The sequence below is a fragment of the Populus trichocarpa genome, chromosome 18 (genome assembly GCF_000002775.5).
Source record: "Populus trichocarpa isolate Nisqually-1 chromosome 18, P.trichocarpa_v4.1, whole genome shotgun sequence".
NCBI classification, from domain to species: Eukaryota; Viridiplantae; Streptophyta; class Magnoliopsida; order Malpighiales; family Salicaceae; genus Populus; species Populus trichocarpa.
This window is the reverse complement of record NC_037302.2, coordinates 13371045-13392893: the sequence shown is the minus strand read 5'-3', so window position 1 is coordinate 13392893 and position 21849 is coordinate 13371045. Positions and strand designations below refer to the sequence as shown.

At 33.8% G+C, this 21849-nt stretch overlaps 3 protein-coding genes across 15 annotated transcripts; 1 reads left to right on the top strand and 2 right to left on the bottom strand.

Annotated features, from left to right (window-relative positions):
• Window positions 1-2876: 2876 nt before the first annotated feature.
• Window positions 2877-6829, bottom strand: LOC18111051 (protein PHOX1). Its single transcript, XM_024590667.2, has 3 exons — window positions 3959-6829; window positions 3673-3868; window positions 2877-3171 (listed from the first exon to the last, which is right to left on the bottom strand). Exons 1-2 carry the CDS (start codon window positions 5979-5981, stop codon window positions 3720-3722), a joined length of 2172 nt encoding a protein of 723 aa, XP_024446435.2. The 5' UTR covers window positions 5982-6829; the 3' UTR covers window positions 2877-3171; window positions 3673-3719.
• Window positions 6830-10754: 3925 nt separating this feature from the next.
• LOC18111050 (protein OS-9 homolog) lies at window positions 10755-15203 on the top strand. 12 transcript variants are annotated; one of them, XM_052448820.1, is made up of 10 exons: window positions 10755-11002; window positions 11676-11733; window positions 11895-12133; window positions 12227-12319; window positions 12429-12632; window positions 12808-12885; window positions 13512-13627; window positions 13736-13802; window positions 13877-13983; window positions 14739-15203. In XM_052448820.1, the coding sequence occupies exons 4-10, from the start codon at window positions 12272-12274 to the stop codon at window positions 14893-14895; spliced, it is 777 nt and encodes a 258-aa protein (XP_052304780.1). In that variant the 5' UTR covers window positions 10755-11002; window positions 11676-11733; window positions 11895-12133; window positions 12227-12271; the 3' UTR covers window positions 14896-15203. The 12 variants fall into 12 exon arrangements, with proteins under 12 accessions (XP_052304780.1, XP_052304777.1, XP_052304785.1 ...); XM_052448817.1 differs by having other exon boundaries at window positions 11660-11733; XM_052448825.1 differs by having other exon boundaries at window positions 10755-11006; window positions 11895-12021; window positions 12227-12313.
• Window positions 15204-16632: 1429 nt separating this feature from the next.
• LOC112325836 (uncharacterized) lies at window positions 16633-21296 on the bottom strand. 2 transcript variants are annotated; one of them, XM_052449215.1, is made up of 11 exons: window positions 20827-21289; window positions 20020-20139; window positions 19789-19885; window positions 19345-19380; window positions 19034-19221; window positions 18830-18932; window positions 18211-18396; window positions 18059-18132; window positions 17607-17709; window positions 17436-17529; window positions 16633-17323 (listed from the first exon to the last, which is right to left on the bottom strand). In XM_052449215.1, exons 1-11 carry the CDS (start codon window positions 21156-21158, stop codon window positions 16920-16922), a joined length of 1737 nt encoding a protein of 578 aa, XP_052305175.1. In that variant the 5' UTR covers window positions 21159-21289; the 3' UTR covers window positions 16633-16919. The 2 variants fall into 2 exon arrangements, with proteins under 2 accessions (XP_052305175.1, XP_052305176.1); XM_052449216.1 differs by lacking the exon at window positions 19345-19380 and having other exon boundaries at window positions 20827-21296.
• Window positions 21297-21849: the final 553 nt, after the last annotated feature.

Genomic DNA, 21849 nt, shown 5'->3' with positions numbered 1-21849 from the left:
TTTAATACACGGAAATTTTTGGAAATTGAATTCATAAAAATATCTTAAGTCGCATGAGAATATTTTTCAGAATATTTTATCTTCAATTTTTCTTTTATTTATAACTTGTTTAATATGTGTTTTGTGATGCAGCTGGAGTGTTTTTTGTTTAAAAAAAATACTGAATTGATTTTTTAATTTTTCTTCAGTAATTTTAAAAACATCAATATCAATTTAATGCTTTTTAAAATAAAAAAATAATTTAAAATCATCTTGAAAATACTAAGACATCAGAGTCTAGAGCTCTAAACAAATACACCAGTAAAGCTAACAAGCATGGTGTTTTCAACGTTTTTTAAGCACAGAAACTCAAAAAAAAAAAAAAGATAAACTTAATTTTGGTCCTTACATTATATTTTAATTCTAAAATGAATTCCAAACTTATAAATTTGATCAACTAGGTCTTAAACATAAACAATTCCCACGTTCCCCTGTAAGATTTGGTTTTTAGAATTCCTCAATAGAGTTGTTAATTCAATTTCTGTTCACGTTACGTGCAGAAGAATCAACATGTTAGCTTCGAGTACCAGAGACATTTGCAGCTTGAAGGCTTAACAATGGAATACAACTAACAGCAGTGACATTAGTATTAGCTAATATAAAAATGTTTTAAAAAATAACGCACATGCAGAATTCAGTTAGTTGTTGATTACATAAAAACAAACTGTCCTTAGTTTGATTTGGTCTTGAATTGAAAATACTGCTGAAAACGCTGCTCCCGTGTATGATCATACGTTTATATTGGTTCATGTATTTTTATTTTTTTTAGTTTAACGTGGGTGTTCGGGCCAGCTTGCGCGCACCTCAACTATTCCCACGGGTCCTGAAGTTAACGATCATGTAAGCCTCCAGTGGCCATCATATGAGCAACCACAGGACTCGAACCTGAGACCACAGAAAGAGCAAACCTCTTGGTTCATGTACTTTACTTGTCCACCACTTTGTCAAAAGAAACATAAGCTTCACTTTTATTTATATGAAGATTCCATGTGCTTGGAACCTGTTGTGCACCATGGCTATATTTGAAATAGTTTTATGGCATGGCTGGTAATGCGTGAAGCTACTGAGTGAAGGTTCATATACAAGAGAACCGGAACAAATGCACCTTAAACCTAAATTGGCCTGTCTTGTGACCCTCCCTTCAGTAGGCTTTATATAATTATCCCTTTATTATGTTAGGATTAATTAGCCATGCTGGAAATAATATAGCTCTTGGAAGGATTCTTGGCAGCTCTTTTTTTCTAGTGTAATTTCCTTTGTGTTTATATGGTTGGGTAGGAATCCGGTCTTGTTTCTGGGTTGACGGCCATTCAACGGTGAGTGTTTTCTGTCGCTGAGTGATTATGTTTCTTTCTAAAATAATGTTTTGTATATATATAAAATATCAAATCATTAAAATTAATAAATGTCATTAAAAAACAAGTTAAAAACCACAAAAACACCCTTTCTCAAATTAAGGGTGTGCATTTCTATCGGGAGTGAGCAAAAAAACCAAAAAACCGATTAAATCGAAAAAACCAGATTAATAACCGAAAAAACCAAACCGAAAAAAAAAACCGATTAAAATTTAAAAAAAACCAGCCGGTTCGGTTTCGGTTTTATAAGCAGAAAACCGAAAAAACTGAACCGAACCGAAACTGAAAAAAACCGGAAAAAAAGAGCCAAACCGAGCCAAAACCGGAAAAAACCGAGCCAAAACCGGAAAAACTGAGCTAAACCGGTTTTTGTCCTAAAAAAACCGAACCGAACCAAACCGAAACCGGTCGGTTTGACCCGGTTTCGGTTTTTTTTTTAAAAAAAATATTTCAGTTTGGTTACTTTTTTTTGATAAAAACCGAAACAAATAAAAAATAATCACCCCTAATTTCTATCCCCTGTCCACTTCAAATATTTTATCCTGATGGCACAGGACGACTTCATCAATGCACCATGCATGTGGAGATATCTTTTGTTTACGCATTGCACTCATTCTTTATTATGAGGCCTTTCTATCAGTATCATCTGGCGCAAAAACACATCCTCAGCGCTTAAAACTTTCAGGTTCTTATCGCAGAGGTATGAGTCATACCGTACTTCATATTGATATTTAACCCCATTGAAATCTCTTGTTGGGGGTAAAGTCTCACCTGACCTTGCCTCTGGCGGGTCACCAAAGAGGCATGTCGAAGGGCCTGTAAGACGAGAATTATTGCAATACGGCGAGAAAGCATTGCATGAGCTTGGCTCACCTGCCATTTTCGTGACACAATGTCTAATGAGTTCACACCACAAAGTGGGGTGTGAGTGAATCTATATCATCACTTGATATAGGGTTCCACCCTGTTTACATGAGTAGGTGCTCATGCAAAACCGGGCTTATCTAATATTTCATCTGAATAAGACACCATCTTCGATTCTTAAGATATCACTGTACTGGAACCTGTATAATCCTTTTTACCTAGTTACTGCTGTCCTGTGGTTTCCACCGAGCTCAGCCGATGAGAGTATTTGATGGATTAAAATAATCCGAGGTCCAATTTTGCTCACATGTTACACTCTTAATAACTTAACAATCAATTTTAAAGGGACCCATATGTTGTGTAGGGCAAATGATGGGAGCTACGAACCCAACTTCAATTCTACAAAGATTTCATATGCTACACAAATGCATATGCTGCAATCTGTCAAGATATAGTTTCTGGCGTATGAAGTAAAGAAAGATTTTCTATCAAAAGAAAAAAACAAGACCGATTTTCTTTCAAACGTTTGTAAGACGAGACACTGGACTCAATCCAGTAGAAAAGCACACTTGTTTCCTTGAAACCTAACTAACTAGCATGACTATGAACATTTACAAAGAACACCAAATTCAAGATTATAAATCATAGCGGCAAACAAACAATGTATAATTGCTGAATACTTGACAAATGAATAACATATACCATCTCCTGTTGACTGTCAGTCTAAAAAGTGGGGAGGCAGAAATTAACAAAAAGGGAAACCTTAGCAGCTTCATCTTATCCCCGTCAGTGTAAACAAATGGAAGAATCTGTTTCTGCTAATATCATGCAATACAATCCCATTACTACAGCAGCTACACCTCTGATGTTTCTAAAAATACATGGCTGAAACTGAATTTTAAGGAGAAGATACCTGCAGAACATGCAACAATGGTTATCTTGAGCAAAAAGGCATCTAACCTCTGGATGAACCAAAGAAACAAATTAATTAAGGAGACTGAAATATGAAGTGGTGAGTGGTAAGAGGTAAGCATGCACTAATCAGAAGTGGCAGAGATAACGCAAAGCCTATCACTGGTCTGACCAGAGTGCATAACACTAAAATCCCAGACAAGAAATCACATTGAATTCTTGAAAGCCATTTTCATCAAGTCAAAGGATATTGTCCCTTCCTGAGATCGAACTATTTAACAAATTAAAGCAGTGACCACATAGAGCTGCTTGTGAAGTGGTTGCTAGCAGAGATTTAAAAACGGAGAAAAGGTCACTCTATCAATTATTAGACAGCAGCTGCTATATGAAATTTGCACATAACATATAAATGGTAGCTGGCAGCCAAGGTATCACAGAAATTTTTCCATCTTATGCAAAAGAACTTGATTAACGAGAGTGTTTTTGGCATGCATGTACATACCTAAGCAAGAAGTCATCTATTCATAGTAAAGTTTTGATGGATGCAACTCATAAAATCTCCAAGGCATGATAAATATCGGAAACACGACGTCGAAGTAATGGTTCTAGCCGGAATGTGGGAACCCCATTCCGCCACCTCTTAGCTTCATGCATCTCCTTCCATGCCTGTACTATCTCGTCAATTCTAAATCCTAAACCTGCAATGGTGAATTTTAAGCAGATATATTTGTTAGCATCTCAGAGATAATTCTTAAACAAAATTTCTAATAAGTAATCAAAAGTTATACCTTCCAGTGCATTATCGTTTGAAACATGATTCTTTATCATAACAGCTATATCTGTGGGGGAAGCTCCAGCAAGATGAAACTTCTCGATTGCGACTTCCAAGCATTCTTGCCAGACTGGTAGGCCTAATTTGAATTCCATAATTGACCGCTCATATAGTACGGTGCCCCAAAGGAGGTTAATCTGGGACCTCATGTTCCTAGCCTGCTCAGTAGCATCTTCTGAGAACACATCTTTAAATAGCTTGTCTGACCCAGTTTTCTGAGACTGGGCTTTAACCTTCGCTACGTTGGAAATGTTCAGGTGTTGAGCCTCAAATTCTTCCCACATTACCATGCCCTTTTCCATGTTGTCCTCAGCCATGTTATAAAGTTGGACAACCTCTTCAGAAGGCCATGTTTCCAAGTCAACATTGTTTCCAATTGCATAATACCAGGAAAGTTTTGCCCGTTCAAACTGCTGCTGCGCTTGAGCTAGAAGACCTTCATAGAAGTCTGGTTTGATTCTTAGTGCTTCTTCATATCTCTTCCCTGCTTTTATATATTCTTTTTGCGCCCAGTCATATGACTTTCTAATCTCTTTAAGTATTGATTCTCTTGAAGCTTCTTCAGTGAAGCCGAGCCTCTTCCTTGCCCTGGACATATGAATGTTTCCCCAGTTGAACAGTGCCAAAGCTGCCATCTCTTGAAACTTGCTTGCTGCTGTGTTGAAAAGGTCTTGCGCTTCTTCACTAGTAACTGTTTCCTCCATAGCATCTGAATACACCTTCATACCGAGTTCATGAAGACCCAAATAAGAATCAGAATCGAACCCGACATGGTTCTTGAACAGCTTAGCAAACTCTACTATCCATTCATCAAAGCAATATGATCTGTTTTCAGACAGCTTGCCATTTTCCATGTTCCCATTCTCAGTGGCAAGCTTTTGTTTGATATCCAGTTTTTGCACCTCCTCCAGCTTAAGTCTATCAAAGGATGGGTCTTTCTTAGGATTGGCTTCGACCAGATACAGCTTGATAGAAACCTGGGTTTCTGCTGATGCTTCTACCCACCTTAATTCTTCATCAGAGGTTATTGTAACCAAATCACCTTCATGGTCCCTGTATTTGATAAGAATCTCTTCTGAGCCTGGAAACCGATCAGCAATAACTTCCCTAAGTTGCAGGAGGTTGCAATTAATAGGCAACTGAGCCCATCTTATGTCCTCCCCAAAAACCAATTTTACAGACTTCTTAGGTTCTTCCGTTTTCCTCAGTTTTTCCTCCACCACCACCTTATCCTCGGCTTTCTTCCCCTCGAGTTGGCTATCAACTCTACTGTATTCAATTTCTTTCCCAGCATTCTGTCCCTCAACTTCATCCCCAACCATCTTTTGCTCAGTTTCACCTGCAGTCTTTTTTTCCTCTACTTTTTTGCCCTTCTTCTTCTTTGTCTTCTGTTTCGCTAGTTTAGATGAGGCAACAGGGGGTTCAACATATTCTGGAGGCAGTTCAATTACTGTATCGTTCACCCTTAGCCCCTTCTGCTCAATTGTCTTTTTCACCCTTTCTGAAATCTCTGATGCCATGAAATTATTTGGCTCCATTTTCAAAACCGTACTGACATCTCTCATAGCCAACTCCAGCCTATTCAAAGCCTCATAACACCTTGCTCTCTTCAACAGTGCCTTACTATACTTTGGTGTGACCTCTAACGACAAATTACACTCATGAATTGCCCTGGGATATTCACTCAGACCCATCTGCATATAACATGCGGCCATATTACTCCGAAGATAGGATACATCTATATGATTCCTCGGAAGCAACTTGATGGCCTTTTCGTACTTCAACATGGCTCCTTCATGGTCTCTCTTCTGAAACAACTTGTTCCCTTCCTCCTTCAATTCTTGTGACATGGAAATGAAGACTGCAGTGTCCTTATCCAGCGCCTTAGGGCTATTATTCCCAACCTTAGGTTGCTTCATATCATTCTCACTTGATTGTCTTCCTACCTGTTTCTTATTCTTTCCGTTCTCCTTCGCCATTGGGAATCCGACAATCCAAAATCCAAGAACTACAACTCAATATCAACTAACTATATTATGATTATCCAAACTAAAACCTCAAAATCCACAACAATCTAATCAAACAGTTCACAAACTAACAACCGAACTCACCTACAAGATAAATAACTGAAACCCAACAACCGCTTCTGTGTAAAAGCTTTAAAATTGCAGGAACAAGATAGGCTAGAACTTCAAAAGCATGAGGTAAACAGATCTTCACAACTCAAATCAAGAATATACTAACATACAACAGACCACAGACACAGGCAAGTCAAAACCAAGCTCTAATACAGCAGACCCCACAAACCAAATTCAAACTTTTCCTCCAAAATGGTGCCAATTCCCACAAAAAACGTCAAAAATCTAAATTTCTCCCTTGAATCTCAAATGAGCTCTTCTCTTTTTAAGCACACAATGACTTCAAAACCAGAAAACCAAACAACACGAAAGGAAAAGTAATAAACTCTGTCTATCCCTCCAAATCAAGACAAATTCTTTCTCCTCCAGAGAACAAACAAATCCCAATTCAGAGAGATGCAAAACAAAATCTTAAAAAGAAAAGAAACCTTCTTTCAGCTAAAGATTGCAACTTGATACTTTGCTTGAACAAAAAGAAATTAAGACTTATCTGGGAAATGAATTCTTGAAATTAGAAAACTTGTAATGGAGATTTTTTTTTTCCCTTTTCTCAGGAAAATGCAAAGAGAAGGTTGAAGGAACAAGAAAGCTCGTACGCTTGTGATAAAAAAACGAAAAATGGTAAGAAAACTGACCAAATTCTTGTACTTTTATAATGTGTAAGATTTTCACAAGCTTAACGTAAACGCCACAAAAAAAAAGCTGATAAAGCAATGTTTTTGTCTCACGTATTTTTATTTTCTTTCTAATATTTTGAAGCTTTCAATGTTTTTTTTTTTAAAAAAAGTTTTGTATATATACACAAAAAAATGGTAAGGCCCATGATGACGTAAATTCCAAGTATCTTGGGGACGTTTGATGAGAAGTGAAGGGCAAAGATTTGATTTGACTAGTTGCCACATAAAAATAGGCTGTCTTTTTCTTGAATCCAAATCCTTTAGCTTAATTAATAATTAATAATTAATTAGGAACATCTTAAATAAAATCTTACATGCTAAGTAAGGTCATTAAATAGCAGACCTCGATTTCAAGCATGTGAAATCCTATAGCTTAATTAATTAATTAATCAAATAAATAGGGACATCTTAAATAAAATCTTAAATACTAAATAAAGTCATTAAATAGGAGGCCTCGATTTCAAAGCAAGTGACTTTTGCTGGCAAACGATTATTATTAGTTGTCTTTTAGTTACAAGGGATTGAATTGTTAGTTATTTAAATGGGAATGGACAGGGTAATTCGTAATTTCACTTGTAGTTGAATTTTTTTATTATTTGTGCACGTCATGAGATAAAAAATAATTTGTTTTATATTTAGATATTTATTTTTTTATAAAAAAATAGTTATATCTTATCAAGAAATATTTTATGTAAATTAAAAAATATCTAATAACATTCTTATCATTTTTTATAGGATCATAAATTTTATTTTATTTATATCTATTTTTTAAAAAAAGTATTTCTATCTAATTTTATCCCTTCCCTAATCATACCTTTTATTAGATTATATACAATCATTTAATCATCATTAATCATGCCTTTTATTAGATTATATACAATCATTTAATCATCATTTCAAAATAAAAGAATGTTTATAAATAAAAAAAAACAAAGATTTTCAACGCACTCAACAACTAAGCTCTGTTTGTTTTTGTGTTTAAAAGCGTTTTTAAAAAAATTAAAATTTTTTTTTCTTTACTTTAAATTTTTTTTTGTGTGTGTTTACATCATTTTGATGCGTTGATTTCAAAAATAATTTTTAAAAAATAAAAAAAAATTATTTTGATATATTTCTAAGTAAAAAAACACTTTAAAAAACAACTGCAAATACACTTCTAAACAGGCTCAAATATATAGATAATCATTATTTTATATGAGTACCATTGTTGTAATGATATTGGATACATGATGTATGAATATCTATTTATGATTGTTTTACTTAAAGCTATTATAATTAATTAAAAATATTTTGCAAAACCTTTTTTTCCTTTTTTTAATCCCTTTAAAAGGAAAATCTACAAGTTATGTAAGCTCTGACCCTCCACATGCTCTCTGTAAATTATTTTCTTTCATTATATGTTCTTTTTTATCAAAAGAAAAGGGTTTCTGCTAATAATAATAATTAAAAAAAGAAAAAGGAATTTATTGAGGCCTTTCCTCGTCACACCATGTGTACAACATGCATTGCCTTTTTGGTTGTTATTGTGGCAAAAAAAACCGTGAGTGGACGACAAGCTGCTCCACCTGTTGTCTTCCTCTTTCTCTCACGTGTGTCCCTCTCATGCAATCCAAAGCAAGACAAGCCTAAATATATATTTCAGTACGCAACCTTTATAATTTGTTTTTTACAGTTTTACTATTATCAATTAAATTGTGTTGCTAAAAAAAGGTAACAATCAAGCTATGTTATTTTTTCTGGTTCAACTAATTTATAAATTATTTTTATTAATCATAATTTTTGTTTATAGTTATTTTTAAAAATGTATTTGTTTTAAAAAAATATTAAATTAATTTTTTAATATTGTTTAATGATTTTAATATATTGATATCAAATAAAAAAATCTAAATATATATTTTTTAAAATACTTTTAAAGAATACCATAACACTAACAATTTGCTACGATAAAACCGGCAACAGCAGAAGCCTTGTGAAGCAAGACAATCGTTTTTTGTTTTCGCAAAGCAAGAAATTGGAATTTCCCTTTCCCTTGAGCAAAAGCAAGCCCCCATTTTTTTTATATAGTGTTTGGAAGTATTGTGAAAATTATTTTTTATTTAAAAATATATTAAAATACTATTTTTTTTATTTTTTAAATTTATTTTTGATATTAAAATACTAAAAAAAATTAAAAATACTAAATAGATAACTTAAAATAAAAAATAAATAAATTTTAATTAAAAAAAAAAAAAACAAGTTTATCGCACTCCAGATTCCGTGTCTAGAAACGAAAGGAGGCGTGACAAAACAAACACACGTCACCGCTCGTCAACTCCTTGACCCTTCTTTATTCCCTTCGGTTTCTTCGCAATTTCTTGGTTTTGAGGGTAACAAACAAACACGACTCACCGCTCCTCCATTAAAATAAGGCGAGGACTGGTCGGTGTATAGAGGTGTTGAAATTTCAAGTTAATTTCCTTCTACACCCCTCCACAATAGAAAATGAAAAATCCCTGCACCAACAAATCGAGAACACGCGTCAAAAAATATAACAAAACCTTTATTTATTTATTTATTTATTAAAAAAATTGAGGTTTAAATTCAAGATTTTTAAAGAAAGAAAGACATTATTTGACCAAATAAACCAAACTTTTTTTTTTTTAATCCTTTCCTTTTATTTTCTCGCCCCAATTTCTCTTAAGTCAATTCAATTTGGTCATAGATTTAAGTCTTTATTTTTGTTTCGTTTGGTTCCAATTTTTTTTATAACTCCTTAAATTCCGTCTGGCCCGATTAAGACTTGGTAGGGAAGAATAATAAGAGAAAAGACATGTTGCGCAGAGGGATCACCTGAGGGGATTATCTGAGTTTTATAGGTTAATTTATGTTAATTAAAATTAATAAAATATTAAATATTTTTAAAATTTTATTTTAAATTTTTTTATAACTTTTCAATCTAATTCTAATTATAATTCATCTCAAAACCAATTAAGACTCAATCAAGTCTAATTAAAAAAAAATAAAAAAAATAAATTGTACAACTAAGTTAATTCATCATGATTGTTTATTATTCAAGTTATAACATTTACTTGGAAATCCATGTCAATACAATATAAATATATTATCATCTTTTCATTTTGCTTGTCATTGTTTTTTGTGATGTAGTTCTTTGAGAGCCTGTAATTTTGCATTTAAGTTAGAGTTAGACAAGGATTAAAACAATTACGACGTGAAATATATTTTTAAAACCAGATTGCCATTTGAACTGGCAACTAGTTCGCCGTAGGTCCACTGAGTCATTGTTTATAAAACACCTCAGCAAAAAAGAAAAAGAAAATAAACAAATGGGAGATATAATATATCACCATCCCGGAGGATAAAGTAGTTGGCGAATGGATTTGTTTTAATAATAATAATAATAATAATAAAAAGAAGAAGAACCAAGCACCTCAACAAGTAAAAAATCAGAATCAATTATCACTTATTCTTGATATTTTAACAAAAACTAATTAGTTAGTCCTTGTTATTTAAAAGATTATGTATTTAAATCCATTTATAAATCTTTTATCTCCTAAATTTCAGTGTTTTCTAGTTTATTATGTTTTTTTTCCTTTTTTGAAAAAAAGAAAAAAGAAAGAAAAGTAGGTAAAATGGAAAAAAAATGATTAGAAAAGATAGTAATTTTGAAAAAATATTTATTAAGGATGATCAGTACTAATCAAGATAGTATTCAATCATATATATAATAAAAGGTCTGATTAATTAATGTTTTTGATGAACTGAGTTGACTAAATTATAATTATAATAACTCAGGAAATTGTGAAATTTTTTATATGATGATTGTAACTCCAATCAAACAGTTGGGCCCAAATTCGATCTTAAAGCCTAATCATCATAAGCCTGGACTAGATGTGTTTATCCAGCCCACTATTTGTTACGTGGCGAATCTTCATTGGCCAATCAATTCAGCAACAAGAACACATGATTCAGTCTCACAAAGGAACGCTTCCTCTTCCTCTTCTATTCTTAACGCAAAACCCAAAATCTGCAATTTTTTTGGAAGTTCTTAGATTATTAATCATAAAATTTCAATAAAAGTAAAATAAACCACAGAAAGGGAGTAGAAAGATGAGATTTTTGTGGTTAATTGTGGTGTTATACACTGTATGCAACCATGTTTTAGCTGATCAGATCTTCCCTGGTCATGTAGGTAAAAAGATTGCTACTTTGACTGTAAAGTAGATTGCTTTGTAAACATAAGATTAATGAGTCTTTGAGATTTTATTGTTTTTGACATGGGTTTATCTTGTTTCGCTATGATTTCTCAATTTTTGAAGAACTTGGTTTCTTAGGATTAATTAATTATTAATGTGTTTCATGGAATGTTTTTGTTGTTTCGTGCAATGTTTTTTCAACAAAGATTTTTATGTTTTGTGTGGAGAACATTGGAGTGCCTTTAATTGGTTAGAAGGTAATTTTTTGGACAGAATTCAGAGGGAAAGGGTGTTAATTATAGTTTGTAATACGCTGTGGTATTGAATCGGCTTGGCCTTTTATTGTTTAGTTGTTTTATATCAAAGCATTAAGTAGTTTACTGGTTATGAATGAAGCTTTGAAAGGAATGAAAACACGGATAACTAAATGGGGGGTTGTAATTCAGCCATTACTGTTGCTGGCAGTTGTCATGGCACTATTTAAGAATTTAGAGGTTTCAAGTCCTGTTTTGATATGTTCAGTCAGTTACAAGGGTGTTTTTGTGTTTTGCATGTTAAGCAAGCTAGTTAAATTAATGTTGTTGCGTTATATCCTTCTTCTGTTTGTGTATTTCTAAATCCGTTATGTTAACTTTCTGCTAATTAACAGGTGCTACATTTCGCAGTTCTCGTGAACCTAAATATCAGATCGACTTTCATTCAGAAGACTCTCCTTTTCTTCCTGTAAGTAAGCGTAGGGTTTTTGCCTTTTTTTTCCTTTCTGTGCTACATATATCTTTGTATCATGCTAGTCTGTTCATTGTCGTTGTCATCAGCTAGATTGCATGTCCATGTTTCAAAAATGCGCCTTTTAACACTGTTATCGCCACATGCTCTTTGATCAGTTAAAATGAGAATATGATGGGAACCTGGGACTCGGGGCCGGTAAGTTTGTGACTTGAAAAGAGAAAAACTGTCTTGGCTAGGATCTGGAAGATGAATGTTTCTCAAGAAGTTTGCATGCAACGGAGGGTTGGTATTATTTGATAGTCAAGAGAGTTTCCTTGTTCATTTTCTGCAGCAGATGGGTATTGAGGGATTGAACAGTGACCGTGTTATGACATTGCAAATGCTTAACTCTGTTGTAATTTTAAATTGCTTCAGATTCTCTATTTTAAAGTCAGTTTTTAAGTTTCAGACTCAAACTGATATAACAATAAGTTTTTTTCTCTTTTAGTTTCTCTACATCCCATGGAGCCTGTGAGTTTCTTTGGTGTGAAGAATGTTCATGCAACAACCTAATGACCATTCTTTGGCTTTCTATGTGAATGTGATAACCTTAATTTATTTTCCTTTTTAGTTCCCTCTGTGTTGGAATTTGGTTTCTGTAACTTATATATAAAAAAATGATTTGCTTTTTTAATCCGACAACTTTGCAGGATGATGACCAGGAGTCAATAGTTATACCCAACAAAAATGGTGAGAATTATTTATGCTTCTTGCCTAAGGTGGAGAAAGCCAAGAGTGAAAAACCAATTACTCAGCTAAATATAAGCAGCATGATTGTGGAAACTGAGGAACGGGTTAAATTGAAGACACCAGATGAGCTGCTTGAAGTATTGAAAGGCTCATGCTTTGTCAGAGTCAGTATCTGTCACTAAAAACTTTTTGGACATGTCATACTAAATAATGCGTTTCTGTTTGTTGATCAAAATTGCTTCCAGTTGTGCTTTTTTTGTTTTCTGATATCTGGTCTTTTTGAATAAATTTGCATCAATCGCAAGTCATTTCTCTTACACTGCTGTATCTTTGATGCAGCAAGAGGGTTGGTGGTCTTATGAGTTATGCTATCAGAATAAAATAAGGCAATTCCATGTGGAGGATGAAAAGGAAAAGGTTGTGACCTGGGCATGTATGAGTTATTCCTATCTTTGATTTTTTAATTTCTTTTGTTTTGCCTTTGGTTTTGATATTTCCTTGCTTTGTAACTGGAAGCATGCTGATGGATTAATTTCTTGAAGTTTCAGTGGATAGGATGTCCTATACGGATATCCTTTTGGGCTTGTCGTAGTAAGAGCAATAATGCCAGGCAGTTGCTACTATTATTATTATATTGGAAAACTTAGTTTATTTTCCAAATTTTGGAATGATTAGGACATTTTACAGCAGTAATTTCAGCATGTATGAGCTATTCTTATCATTGATTTTTTAATTTCTTTTGTTTTGCCTTTGGTTTTGATATTTCCTTGCTTTGTAACTGGAAGCATGCTTGTGGCTTAATTTTTTGAAGTTTTGGTGGATACGATGTCCTATACGGATATCCTTTTGGGCTTGTCGTAGTAAGAGCAATGGTGCCAGCCAGTTGCTACTACTATTATTATTATATTGGAAAATTTAGCTTATTTTCCAAATTTTGGAATGATTAGGACATTTGACAGCAGTAATTTCAGCTTCCCTTTGTACATTGCACACCTGCAACTTGCATGTTATTGCCTTCATGATGCATATATTTCTCATTACAGGCTGTCCAAGAATTTATCTTGGGTGTGTATGATGAAGAAGCCACGGCTGCATTCAACCAGAATCTTTCTGACATTTCTACATTGAAGGATCATCGTTCAAAAGATGCATCTCAAAGGTAAAATACCAACCCATGCAAAGAGTGTGAGGTAAACTCTGCTTGTGGGCAAAGTAAAGCGAATAAAAGGTGGTAGCCATCATATTTCTATTGTTTGTGTTTGAGTAGGTATCATGCTCATCAGTATACAAATGGAACCATATGTGATCTTACAAATGAGCCACGAGAAACTGAGGTACGGTGGATAAGTTACTTTTTTGCAGCCACTCTCTCTCTCTCATGTGGTGCCTGTGTTTTCTTTATGTGCAGGTGAGATTTGTATGCTCAGAGCCCAGAGCTATGATTAGTTCTGTCATTGAGCTATCCACGTGCAAGTATGCTCTTACAGTGCAGTCTCCAATGCTTTGCAAGCACCCGTAAGTCTCTCTCCCTCTCTGAGGTGAAAACCATTGCCGCTAGAGATCAGATTTGATAAAATATTGCAACCTTTAAATTGCTTATGGTTTAAATACAAAGGAATAAAATATACAATAGCATGTTAACTTCAGCAATCCTGTTCATCTTTGGTGGTAAAAGCGCCTTGCTTCATTTTAAGGCTTGATTGATCAACACAATTTGTCTCAAGTTTTAGATTCAATTTGACAGTCCAGGGCGCAATGAAATGCCAATCTTCTTGCTATGGTGAAAAATCATCTCTAAGGTGCCTTGCATCACTTGTTTAAACTTTAAACAAAGTTGTTATTTGAATAAGGTACATGTTACTACTACCACAAAATTGGGCTTTCTTTTCTTCTGATATTTTTTCTTCAAGACTGCTTCTCATATCCATGTGCTGTTTATCGCAAAATGAAGGTAAAAAAATCTGTAAGAATGATAGATGGTGAATTTACAATTATTACGCTCTTTGGAGAACGACAAAGTGAAATGAAAAATATTATTGTTGTAAAAAGCAATAACATATCGTTATACAATCTGTTTGTACTTGTATCTTGTGTGAAAATGCTTGCTTTATCTGTTGAGTTGCTGGTATGAACTTGTTTTGTATTTAGTTCGTGTTAATATAGCTTCAAATGGACTCTTTAGTTTCTTTGGAAACATGCCATTTTATCCAACCGAACCTATAATACTTGCTTACATGCATAATGCGTTGCATCCACTTTTGACTTCGCAGATTGTTTCAAGAAGAGAGACCAGTGTGGCACACCATTAATTGCAACCTTCTTCCCAAGGATTACAAAGAAGCTAAGCCAGATGAAGTCGAAACCGAAGATGAGCAGATTTTTATGGTGTCTGACGTTGAATCATCTAACTATGATTCAGATGAATAAGCGACGCATTGCAGAGGGACCTTTGTCAATATGGATCAAATTGAACGAGCTAACAAATTGTGTTCTTCGTGTTTTATATGGCTCTTTCTTCGCAAGTGCAGCGAATGGTCAATCACTGTCATGCCATTGACCCAACGAGTTGCTTTTCCTAGACCCTCTCTTCTTAGAAAGCAGACAACAAACAGTGTTAAGACAGTTTTAATGGAACTTTGGATAACTCCAGGTTGATGAAACTGATCAGAAAATACATGTAAATTTTACGGAACAAGACATTCCTTGATGCTCCAAAATTTTCTTCCATTTCTTTCTATGCATTCCACTAATTTGTTGCTTTCCAACATGCCGATTTTTGCTTCATGATGGAAGGCAATGGTGAGAACATTTGGAGAACTCAATTTGGACCAGTAATATTTGGGACGCACAGAATTCAATTAAAATGTTATTACAATTTCTTTTGATTCCCATTTCTCAAAATTACTAAAATATATTTTGTATTTTAAGATTGGTGGTTTTTATAGATATGTATACTAGATGACTGAACGTGTAACGTTGCGTGGGGAGGAATATTTTTATATATTATTATTAAATTTGATCTACTTAGTTAAATTTAATTTGTTTTATTTTAATTCTTTATTTAAACAAGTTTTAAATTAAATAGTGTGATAGTTATCTCATATTAAAAGATGAATTTAAAAAAAAATTAATAATTAATTTTTTAATCAAAAATTCAATGTTAAAAGTTTTAAAAAAAAGTCAAACTAGACACGCGACTTGAGTGGTCTAGAGTTTATAAAAAGTCTAGGCTCGCATGTTCGGGCCATATATATATATATATATATATATATATATATATATATATATATATATATATATATAAAAGAGGTGGACCCGTGTGTCGTTTATTCAATTTAGAATTTGACCACCACTTTGATGGTCAAAATCATGCAATGAAGTTTTTTGAGGTTAAAAGTTTAATTTTCAACCAGCTTTCATCTATCAAAAAATCATTTCTAAACCATTTATTAACCTCAAAACACTCTAAGATTACATAAGAAAACTAAAATCAATAAAAAAAACATCATTAAAGTTGATTTTTCTTTTCAAGTATGTTTAGAGATCATCTAATAAAACTTGTTGACATTAAGCTGGCTATTTTGGTTGCAGAAATCATGACAACTAATCATTTTCTATCTTTCATAATTTTTTAGTGACTTTTTTTTCTTTTTCTAATCTAGACACTAAAAAATAAACAAAATAACTTTTTGGATTAAAATAAATTTTTAGGTTAGCAATATATTTTCTCTTGTTTTACAATTCAATTTTATTTCTTTTAATTTGATAATTATACCATAATTGTAACACTAATTCTATCTAATTTGATCATTAAAAGATAGGATATAATTGAAAGGATAAAGGTTTGAAAATGAAAAGAAAACTCAGAAAAAGTGAAGCTCCATAAGCTTTCCCAAATCTTTTACATGTATTAGGTAATAATTGCAATACTAATTCTATCAATAACTCATTGAATGATGTAATTTAAAGGAAAAAAAAGTTTGAAAAAAAATAAAATTCAGAAGCTTCCTGTTCACATGATGTGTTTTTTGATGATATAATATTGTTTTTCTATAAAAAAATAAAAACCTGATCAGTTGATACTTATGCGTATGAATTTCTTCCACGTTTACCCCTTGTGAGGGCAACCTTTCTTCTAGTAGATAAATCTATTAGAAATACAAACACGCGGGAATTGTTGCTTCTGCTTGGCTTTCATCTCCATAGCGCATTTATTTCAACCAGGAAGTGTTTCAAAAATAAAAAGGATCGTTGCCAACACCATCACTCTCAAGATGGATGCTGCAATTACGTTTGCTTTCTGTGTGCAGGTCAGTACAACAACGCAGCCTATGCTTAGTTTCAACCCTTAAAACACCAAGGCTCTATCATATCACCAGAATTGCTATTACCACTATTCACAATATATTCACAAAGATACACTTTGCGCCATCCTCTGAGTCAGTTTCTTCTTACTGGGAAGATTGGGAAGACGAAGTGCCATCCGCTGACGCCAGCAAAGCGAGGTACTCATTGATGGCCTCCCCTTCTTTGGCTACTTCAATGTCATAATCAGACAATGCATCGCCTCTCGCTAGTTCATCAGCAATTTCACCCTCCATCTCCACATCCCGCTGTTCAATTTCAGCAGCTGATGGACCTTCATTACTACAATCAATATCCAGGGCATCTGGATCCAGATTATCCAGAGCAAGGTCGGTAGGAGTTGAATCAGGAGCACTAGCATTATTGTTAACAGCTGAAACATGAGCATTTGCACTGTTTTCAGCAGCAACAGTGGTATCTGCTCTGGAATGTGTGAGCAGTTGATGCATGGCTTGCTCTAAAGAACCACCAGCTTGGACAGCACCAATCACTGCAGAAAGCAGGCAAGAATAAATGTCACTAACTTGCAAGGTAATAATGCCTACAAACATAGAAACAGCCTAGAATTAGAGGCACCACAACGCACAGCTGCTTATTAGTACCTCTTGATCTTTCAAAGCCCATGGACACAAGCCGTTCAATGGTGGCATCAGTGGCTCGTTGCTGTCTTCTCCTTTTCCTCAATTCTATATTACGCTGCAGGTCAACTCAAGTTAGTAATGATAAAAGTTCAAAATGAAATTCAACAATATTTCATGTGTAATTTCAGAAACCTGAAGTGCAGTATTAGCTTCTGGATTTGTCAAGTCATCCAATGCTTTTTGAGTATCATTCTCATTTTTTCGAAGAGCTTCAGCAGCTAGCTCCTTCTCAAACCTGCCACAATGAGGAGCCCTTAGCTTTTACCAGGGCCGATAAGTGCTAAATGAGTAGGAAAGGGAAGTACAAGTGTTAATGTCATATTTACAGAATGCCCTTAAGAATTGAAGAATCTGATAATCTACATGTCAAAATATTGAGGAAGTTCATGAAATTGCTCGTCCAACACAATATTAAGCTCAGGTACCAAGAATGTGCATGACATTGGGATAACAAACGTTAGAGTACCAAATGTTGAAGCACAAATATATGAACTCCTAATGCTCGTTACAAATAAGTTTTCCAACATGAAACTATGTTTTCTTACAGGATCACCACTAACAAAGGTATTAAAATGCCTGCTTACCCTATGGAGACCACCTCTGTCAGTCTTTGGAGATCCACAGCTTTCTTTAAGGGTGTAACTCCATACCGTTTCTGCTCCCTGGAAATCAGCATAGAAGTGATGTTACTAACATGGGATAATCCCATATGAAACAGAAGTCAATTTTATGACACTTGCATTATTTCATTTCTTCGACGAATGTCATCTTCCCTTTTCTGTTCTCTCTTTTCCCTTTCCACTACAAGAAAATTAACAGCACTCTGAATATCCTGATTGCTCATTCTTAATGCTCGTTTTGCATCCCATTCCCCAAAGCCCATGCTCATGACAAGTGATAAGGCTTCATCTGGCACTTGTAGCTGGAATCCACAATAGGGATTGTTTTCAGAAGGAATAAAAATGCAAGGAAGCTTTGATAGGAAAAGAAAGAGTGCATTGAGATGGAAGATCAAAGACAAAGTAAATCAAGAATCCAGAATTACTCAATATTGAGATTCATAAATTTGATTTCAACGTTTAGACAATTGCAAAAGTTCAAGCCTCAAAAGCAACCACTTCAACCAAAAAGACTAAAAACTAGATTTTATTTGCAGATGCGTTGGTTTCAATTTTGGTAAAAGTTTGCAAACATCATAAATCATCCATAGACAAAATGAGAAAAATCAGACAACATTCAGTAAACTATCCCAGAATACATCAACCAAGATGAGAAAACGTTATGTACTTAAAAAGTATGTTCACTGATACAATGTCATGTCTACACACACGCACACAAGGAAAAAAATGTTTGACCTGGAAGAACTTTTCTTGTGCAGAAGCCAAGAACTTCCTAGATTTGTTGAACTGGCCACTGTGATAAGCCACCACTCCTTCCAACAATTCCAATCGCAAATATCTACAAAGAAATAGCAGAATGGAGTTACATTCAAAGTGCCAACCAAGACTTTCAATCCAGCTATCAGTAACCATGCAGAAAGCTTTGCATTAGACACTCACAATGCGAGCTCTGAAGTACGACCAGCTTGAAGCAGTCTGAATCGGGAGGAGTCCTTTCCATGAGCACGCTCAAGTCCTTCTCTAGCCTTTTTGAGGCGTAATCCTGCCACTGCAATCCAGGCAATATCTCGGAGCATGAAGTAACACCAGACCATGTCTATTTGCAGTATTGGAATATTGTCAACAAGCTGGAAGCAACACAGCCAAAAGGCAAAAGAAAAGGACAGTATTAATCACTTAACCATAAAAGATACCAGAAAAGAGATCTAGCATTAACCATCTTAGTTAAAGCAAAAAAATTGCTCACTCACTTCAATGGACTTGGGATTGCATAGAGAGAAAGCCTCCTGCAACATAGAAATCAACAGGATATTCATTTCCTTCATCAATTACTGGAGGGTTTCTCAATTGATAAGCAACAATCAAGTTTCCAAAAGCCAAAAAAAGATATCCAATAAGTCTAAAAATCATTTCATATGCATGAGAAAAGTTTTGAAAAGAAGCACAATGCCAATTGTAATAGACAAGCAGAGGAAATATGAAAAATAAAGGGAATTGTGATAAGTTAATAAAAGGAAATCTATGAAAAAGTATAATATGTAGATACAAAAATTGTCCCCTAAAAAATTTCAATCGGAATATCTTAAAAGACGCACCAATAACTTACTCCAAAACAATTGATTAGACCATAGAAGTTAAATATACAAATCAATTGCAATAAATTGACCATTTAAATAAATGCACAAGGAACTAACCTCTCCCATAGTAAGAACTTCTAGTGCATCAGTAAACATTTGCTTTCTGATAAATCGCTTTCCACTTGTATGGAGCATCAGACCTGTCATTATTGCCCTGCCAAATAATGGTTCAGATCTTACTTCTTATAGAGTTGGATGATAGACCCTTAAACTCTTAACCATGGAATTTTTGTCAGGTATCGAAACAATCTAGAAAAGTTACAAGCACAATTTACTTCAGTATCTTACAGTCTATCAGTCTCAGAAAAGTGCACTTTCTTCCCACTCTGATCTTCAAGTTCAATATCGAAGTCTTCTATAGGTAATGCACCATCTGCATGCCTCTTGGACAATGCAGTAACAGCTGCCCTGCCAAGTTAAAAGAAACCACATGTGCAATGCAACAATTAGCAAATTACAAAGACATGTTCAGAACGATTTTATCCTCAGTCAGCACATCTGAGAGATTTATCTTCAACAAACATGTAGCAGAAGCACAACAAATAAATCCAAAATTCTAGTTGGGGGTTGGAACAACTTGGCTTAGTCATTCCTGAGTTATATAAATTTCCAGATAAAGAATTAACCGAGTTCACTCAAATTCTATCTTCTTCCAACAGATTTGACCATCATATCAAAATACTTCACTCATTGATTCATCTACTTAGTATATAAAAAAAGCTCAAATACCTAAGTCTGCATCAATAACAACCCATACAGAATTCAAGCACTGTTGTTCAATCTACCCCCACAATTCAAAACCCAAATCAAATTGTTTGCGAAATCTCAAAAATCTATTAGCACCAAGAACCCAAGGACCGATAAAAAGTACCTAAAGAGACCAAATTTGACACAAAATTCCCAAGAAATATAACATTTAAGAATTTGCTCTCTAAATTCAAAACAATAAAACTTATCAAAAACTTACAAACCCATCATCGGCAGCACTCCAATTAAGTCAATATCAAGTCAATATAAAAAACGAAAAACCTTGAGCCACACGATTTCAAAAAACCAAATATATATAAACAAAATAAAAAGAAAAAGATAACTCACCTAATACGAGCAAGTCTACGGTTCCTTTCATCATCAGCCAACAATTCACTCTTTAAAGTTTTACCCTCCTCAACAGAGACACGACAAGCAAGAATTTTAGAGTTATTTTTAATACCCAGCTGAGAAAGACTGCTTTTGTCCTCACTAGTACAGTCTTTCAAAACTTTGCCAGCAAAAATTAGGTTGATCGACTCAGTACCCATGTTTGATCTCTTTGCAATCTCTTCTCTCAACATGGGCACAGTCCAATTCTCTGTTTCTACCTCTAACAGTCCTGCCCATGTCCCTGCTACCTTCAGCTTTGCAATTGAAGCAGGAGAAGAAGAAGACATAGTGTTTATATTTGTGTAAGAGTGAGAAGTGAATGAGAAGCTGGTTTCTTTTGGGGTTTATATAGGTTGAGTGACAAATTGACAAACAAAGTTTTAGTCTTTTTCGGTTTGTTTACTTAGTTTTTGTGTAATTTCCTTCCTTGGCGATCACGTTGCTTTTGGGTTTTTCTAATTGGATTGGAAATTGTAGTAGATGGAAATGGAATAGCACTAGATAAAGCTCCAGTTTAATATTAGTTGGAAATTGTATCAACTTTTTTTATATTTTTAATTTTTTTTAATATGTTATTATTAAAAATATTTTTAAAAAAATAAAAAAATAATTTTAATATATTAAAATAAAAAATATTATTTTTTATTACTTATAAGTTAAAAACAATTACTATTAAGTAATAAACTAAAAGGCATGGGAAATTCATTGTTCATTCATATCCAATACAATATAACGTGGATTACAATTCTTTTTTATGTTTTTACATTTTTGCTTTTTTTTTTTTTGCACCTTTTCTTTTCTTTTCCTCTTTTTTCTTTTTGTTTTATTTTTATTTTTTTTGTTACTTTTTATTTTTTTACTTTATTTTTTTTTTTGCATTTTTTTTTTCTAAAATTATCTTTGTTAATTTTTTTTATATTAAGCTAGTTAAAAAAAAAATTGTAATTTTTTTCCTTTAAAATACTGTGGATTGCTACG